Below are 6,999 nucleotides of genomic sequence, written 5' to 3' on the forward strand. Positions count from 1 at the left end.
TGACACCGCATCTAAGTCCGTCTGCTCTGGTATTGAACCACCGATGTGTAGCCATTGTGACACTCAAGTCACAATAGCCCACATTTTACTGTCATGCCGTCGTTACGACCGTGAGCGGCGGCATCATTTTAGACACATTTTATCTAAAAGTTTACCCCTGACGCTGGACAGTGTCATTGGTAATGGTGACACTGTCCAATTAGATTGTATTTTTAATTTTTTACACACTATAGGTATTTTTAATTCTGTATAAATCTTTTATTGACATGTATTGGTTTTAACTCGCTGTATTTTTACATTTTACATTAATTTACTTTATTTGTTTTTACCGCTTGTTTGGCACAGATAGCCTTGCTGCTTTGCACCATAAAACACCAATCAACCAACCAACAGTCTGTTTAAACAGAATAGAAAACATGTAGTATGTTTGTATGGCACACATTGTTTTATCATAGTGGGTATATTGATGCCAGTTATAACATGATTCCAATGGATATGTTTATGTCATTAATGCTGCACATGCACAAATAGTGAAACTGTTAGATGGAGTGGTTACTAGTAACACTTGTTGCAATTTCAATATTTACTGAGTTTGTTATTAGTTCAGTGCTATATTTGAAACATGAAATCAGAATCTGTAGGGTTATCTAGGCTCAAGAATTTAGAGTTTTGTATGTACATATAGCTGTTTATACCTGCTTACTAACTTGTTTCTTTTGAGGTGTTTATTTTATTATAGTATTTAAATTATTCAAGTTTTTTTTTGCATAATTGTTCATTTTAATACAGTGTTTTGGCTCTAATTATGTTTGATTTGATGTTCCAAAACAAAACTTTTGAGTTGTAGTCAATATTGTCTTTCATTTTAATACTGACATTGGAATATGTAGCAGTCAGAATGGTGGCAGTATGACAATTCTAGATATGAGTGAAACACTAGAGATTCTAGGGTTAAATAACATATTAAAAGATACTTCTGTAAAATTTTAGAATATATAAAATCTTATTTCTAAAATATAGTCTTCATTTCAGCATTAATACATTCAGTATGTATTAGAAAAATATTATTAATGTTTTTTGTGAAATGGTTTATTATTATTATTACCAACAAAGGGAAATTTTAATGTTGCATTTTACAGAAATTATTTTTAAAGCAGTTACTTTCAAGGTGTATACAATTTAAAGATCTGTGAGTGCATTATTTTGTACTTGTCCATTTAGAAGTAAGTACTTATTTGAATTTCATTTTTATGCTAAAAAAAGATATAGATAAGATGATACCAATAATATGGTTTTGACAGCTTTATTTATTTTTATAAACATAATACTTTTATAACTATGAAATACATTGTTTCTTAACTTCATAATTTTACTGTAAAAGATCTTCTTTAAGCATTATTTGAAAATGAAACACACAATTTCCAGTACTCAGCATTACAGGATTTACATATACATATATTGCCTTTTATTTTCAGGGTATTACTGAGCCACATACTGAAGTAATGTGGAATTCCTTTCAGCAAGATACATCTCCAGTTTTTCAGTCCTATGCCTCTCTGATCAGTGTTATTTTGACCCATTTAGTACAGGAGAAAAATCATTCAAGTAGAAATACTATGTATGGATTATGTGAAAAGATAAGAGCATTTAAATGATTTTTATAAAAATATTTTACTTGTATCAGTAGTGGGCAGGATAGAAGGTATCCTGATGAGTGAGTTGCCTTTGAAACAGTACATTTAAACTTGGTGATTAATGTGATTTTTATATACGAGTATTCCAAGTTTTGTTAATGTGAAAAGTGCAAATTTAATGCTTCACTAACCATATTTTGTGGAGTTCAAGTGATGTTTATTTTCTTGGAAAAATATTAAATATTGAACCCCTTAAAAATGTAATTGTCAAATTGCTTAATTTTTTTTACAAATATTGTAATAATATTTTTACAGTTTTTTCTTCTTTAAACAGTATAAGATGAAACCAGGTTTTACCTGAAATTATTTGAAGCTTAGGTTTAAAATTTCTGTTATAACATTTAAGAGCAATTATTTGTACTTTTTGATAAATTTTTGTTTTCTAAAATCTTTAAGGGTTAATCTTTTATAGCTTTATATTGCACAAAATTTAAGTTGTTACACTTTTTTTTTTTTTCAGTGAAATCAAGAGAACAGGAAGTTCAAAACAAGTGAGTATTTATTAGTCAAGCAAATTTCCCAATTTACTTGTGGAGGTGTGGATTGGTAATGCAGTAGAGCTCTGAAGTTTGGAGTTAGCGAGCTGGGTTTGAATCCTTGTGATATCACAAAATATTCCCCACAGTTTAAGTTGTGAGTGCTTTATAAGAGTGAAAGTCAATTGCATAGCATTAATGGTGGTTGTAAGAGTGCTGCTGAGGGGTAGAAACTGATAGCCTTAGTAGCTTTATTGGAAATATACTTAAAATTCAAATATATATATCTGTGGAATGTAGAATTTCTGCCTACTATAAAATTTGAGTACTTTAATATTTAAAAATTTAGAGAGCTTTTGAAATTATACTTAATCCATAAACACCTTTATGCTAAGGTGTTAAATAAGCATAATTTTTTAAAATCATATTTTTCATTTCCAGATGTAGTTTCATTTGTCATCATTTTTGAAATAAAAAGTTCTTAAAATTTACAAAAAATAGTTACCACTTTATATATATGTGAAAGATGTAAAACAAAATAATTATTTTAGGTTTTATATATACACTTTAAAATAACAAAAAATCATAAATTACTATATCATTATCACAGAATTTCATTATAATTTATTAGGCGTAGTAACTAAGCTGTTTTTGGTTCTTAAAAAATATGACATTTCAAGCTCCACTACCTCATACAGTGTCTTGCAAAAGTCTTCACCCCCTTTACTGGTTAATAATTTCAGTTATTTTCATGCAAAAGACATAACTCAAATGGCCAAAAATATTTATTATATTAATCTCAGATCAGTTTCTAAAGATTACAAATAACCAAAAGTGCATTGTTGCCCACTATAACACAAAAAAATCTTGAAAACACATGTTGCAATTCTTCACCCCCTAACATGATTGTGCAATTAATATTTGATTGAAGCTTCTTTGGCAGCAATGACTGCAGAAAGTCATTTTGGATAACCTTCCACAAGCTTGTCACAGTATGCTGGAGATAATTTTGTCCACTCCTGCATGCAGATATTCTCCAGTTCTTGTAAGTTGGAAGGATGTCTTCGATGCATAGCAATTTTCAAGCCTCTCCACAAATTTTTGGGTGGATTTAGGTCTGGGCTTTGGCTTGGTCAGTCAAGGAGTTTAATTGTGTTTCTCCAAAACCATTTGTGGGTTGCCTTTAATCTGTGTTTGGAATCAGTGTCCTGTTGAAATGTAAATTTTTAGTTTTATGTAAAGTTTTAGTTTTTCAGCTGACTTCTTCAGGTTAACCTCCAAGATCTGTGTATATTATGCACTGTCCATGATTCCTTGAATGCGTACAAGTTCTCCAGTGCCATCTGCAAAAAACATCCCCACAGCATTATGGACCCACCACCATGCATGACAATTGGGACTGTATTTGCTGTGTCATGGGTAGTATTGGGTTTCCACCAAACATACTGTTTGTCATTTAACCCCAAAAGTTTTATTTTGGTCTCAGCTGACCATAGAACTTTCTGCCACATTGTTTTAGGGTTATTGAAGTGTTTACAGGCGTAGTCCATTTATGATTTAAGAGGCATCTTCGTCAGTAGTGGTTTCTTTCTTTCCACCATGCCATACAAGCTTTTTTAGTGTAAGGTATGTGATAATGTTGAGGTGTGTACAGTAACTCGAGTAGCTGCTATAGCAGTCTGCAGCTCCTTCAGTGTCACTGTTGGCTTGACAGTCACTTCTCTGAGGACTTTTCTGCTTGTTCAAGCTAAGTCTTCCTTAGGATGACCTGATCTTGGCATGGTTGGAGTAGTGTGACACACTTTCCATTTCTTCACAACCAATTTTATAGTACTGACAAATTGTGAACCTTCATCATTCTCAATATGTAACAGTAAACCAAATTTTAACTTTTAAAATACTATGTAAGTGTTTTTTCACATGGCTCTATAATATACTTTGTTATCTGATAGAGTTGTACAGAGCCACTTGTATTTACTTTAGCAGGGTAGTAACATAAAATTAAATAAAAGCTGAGGGGGGTGAAGACTTTTGCAACATCTGTTTTCAAGAGTTTTTTGTGTTATATCACTAAATTGGGTAACAATACACCTTATGTTCTTTTTAATCTTTAGAAACTGGTCTGAGGGATAATATAATAAATATTTTTGGCCATTTGAGTTATGTCTTTCACAAGAAAATACCTAAAATTAATACCAGCACAGGGAGATGAAGACTTGCAAGGCACTGTACTTCTCTGCTTCAATTCTACCATTAAAAGGAAGGTTTTCCTGCGTAAACACTTTGCAAAAGCTGAGAAGACCATGTGGGGGACATTCTGAGCTTTCAGTTGGTTATAAATACGTCATAGAGTGTGGTAGGTGTATGTGAGCAAGTATTTCCAAAAATGGATGTAATTATGGGGGCCACCTTGGTTGATTCACTAAATATAATAATATCTCAGAAAATAGAAAAGATAGGAGGTTCTTATTTTATATTCTAGCTTGTCAATGTTGGTAATTTGACTTTCTAATTCATAAGAAACTATAGGATTTGTATTTGAACATCACAAACCTCTACATTGAACCAAAGCTGCATTCAACATACACATGACATGCAGAAATCAATATTTAGAATTCTTTTTTTTTAATATTTACTTTGAAATTAAGAAATGAACAAATGTATAATACTAAAATTTGAATTATAATCTACAATTGGAAACTAAACTTATTGACATACATTCATAAAATAGTAGTTCAATAAAATGTTGAATGTAAGTACAGACATGATAACATGCCTTCTGACCCCTACACTTAACAATAGGTTAATGAAGAAAATATTATTAATCAAGTACCTGTGCAGTTTAATATTGTAACTAGCATAGAAAATAGAAAATTAAATCTCTATTCAATTTTGATTTATTATACATTTAGGTGGATATTGTAAGTCACAGACATATCATGCATTTTCTACCCCCTTAACTGCTGCATAATTTTTAAATTTCAGTGTGTTTCAGTGTTTATTCTTAATATAGAATATTGGTTTCAAAAAACTAACTTTCTCATTTCTTGGTTATTCATGGGCCTGTATGAGTCACAGAGAACATCATGTCTTTTTCTTTAGAATAGATCAATGTAGCATAAACAATGCTTTGAATAGAAGCAGTGATCTGTTTTACCAGAACACCATGTGATTGTTGGGATATAACCCACCTCTTGTTGACATGAGAATGGACCTCAGTCATATATATGGTGCATGCTCCTGGGAAGAGTGAACTTTGTATATAATATTTTTATTTACAAGATTTTACAAGAATTTTCAGAGATTCAGATATAGATTGCTTTAATAGGCAGAATTAAGATTTTAGGGATTGAGACTTGACAATTTCTAATCATATCGAATAACATGGATGTACTGAGATTTTGCTGAGATACCTTTATTTCTCTTCAGACATATAAATTGTGTACCACAACTTTAACCTAGAACAAAAATGTGAAAGAATTTGACTTTGTTTTTGTTATGATAAAGATTGTGATTGTTTACACCCTTTGTCCAGTCTCTTTATTTGGAGTTTAGACTCAGTTAAAGACTCACCACTGTGTAATACAGCATTTGGTGAATCCTCCTGTTTTTGCTGTTCCTGCAGTCTACTCTGAGGGAAATTGGAGGAAACCGAGAATACAATAATATGTAGAGTAGGAGAGTAGGCTAATTTCCTACAGTGTAAATGTAAAGTAGCAAAAAAACTATGGTTGGAAATTGTTTTCCAAATTTTGAGGTGGTGACAGTAATTAAAATTAGTATGCCAGGAAATAAAACCAATGACTTGAAAATTCTAACTACTATAGGTACTATTTCCATCGTCTACTTTGAGCAGTGAAATTGAAGTTTTTCCTATTGTCATGAGTCTTTTGGATCAACTGAAGTGGATGACATCAGCCTCTGTATACCATGTGCTCAATAACCTTGTGGAAGTTGTGAAATGTACTTCAGATCTTTTGCCAACTGTAAGTTTGTATTTATTTTCTCTCTCAAATGGTACAAAACTTTTACCTTAATTAAATAAACAAAGCAGTGATATCTAAGGTGGGAATGAAAACTGGTTTACAAGTAAGGCTGTAAATATCTACTCACATACTTGCCTCTGATGAGTAAAACTTGAAAACTGGAATTTTTCATTATAGGATATTTAAAATTTTTGGTCAGACTTCTTACCATATGCCTGTGATTCAGATTGTCAGATGCCTGTGATGTATAAGTTTCAGACTATTGCCACAAAAAAATCTTTCTGTAATATTTTTTTAATAATTATATAATTAATTTAAATTTCTTAGCTACCCACATAAGAATCCCAATACTTAATAAATCTAAACCCGTGAACTTATCTAACCACTAGCCAGCTGCTTACTCTCACTCCTTGCTATTAAATCTTGACATGTCTTGAGCAGAAGAAATATCAATACAGGTTACTGCACATTGACAGCAAAACAGTCGTGTAGGTCTTGTTAATCTAAAACTGAACATAAAAAGAGGTACTAAAATATTCAGAGTATTTTTATAGTTCAATTGTGTTTGAACAATGAGAAAATATATAAAAGAAGAATAACACCATGTATTGTACTTGTATGAAACACTCAATATGTACAGTTATAATGGCTGGAGACGGCTTAAATGGGTAATGAAGAAAAACTTTAATATAAGCTTAACATGACAGCAAATGTACAACGTTTCGACAAGGTTTTGTCATCATCAGGTACCAGGCCTTTGTTTAAAAGTTGAAGTTCTGTGTCGTTGAGTGTCCGGTCAGATCTGTTGATTACAAGGTTAGGTTGAGCTGCATTGTTGTGTTT

General features: G+C 31.6%; 1 protein-coding gene across 3 annotated transcripts in view; it reads left to right on the plus strand.

Moving 5' to 3' along the window:
- Positions 1-6,999, plus strand: part of LOC106465272 (AP-5 complex subunit beta-1-like) — a 49,461-nt gene that overhangs the window by 9,462 nt on the left and 33,000 nt on the right. For all 3 annotated transcript variants that reach the window (XM_022393131.1, XM_022393130.1, XM_013925477.2), the window contains exons 5-7: positions 1,476-1,618; positions 2,155-2,185; positions 5,998-6,156. In XM_022393131.1, coding sequence (XP_022248839.1) covers positions 1,476-1,618; positions 2,155-2,185; positions 5,998-6,156 — 333 coding nt within the window. The remainder of the gene's footprint in view (positions 1-1,475; positions 1,619-2,154; positions 2,186-5,997; positions 6,157-6,999) is intronic.

Source organism: Limulus polyphemus, unplaced genomic scaffold (assembly GCF_000517525.1).
Source record: "Limulus polyphemus unplaced genomic scaffold, Limulus_polyphemus-2.1.2 Scaffold1890, whole genome shotgun sequence".
Lineage (NCBI taxonomy): Eukaryota > Metazoa > Arthropoda > Merostomata > Xiphosura > Limulidae > Limulus > Limulus polyphemus.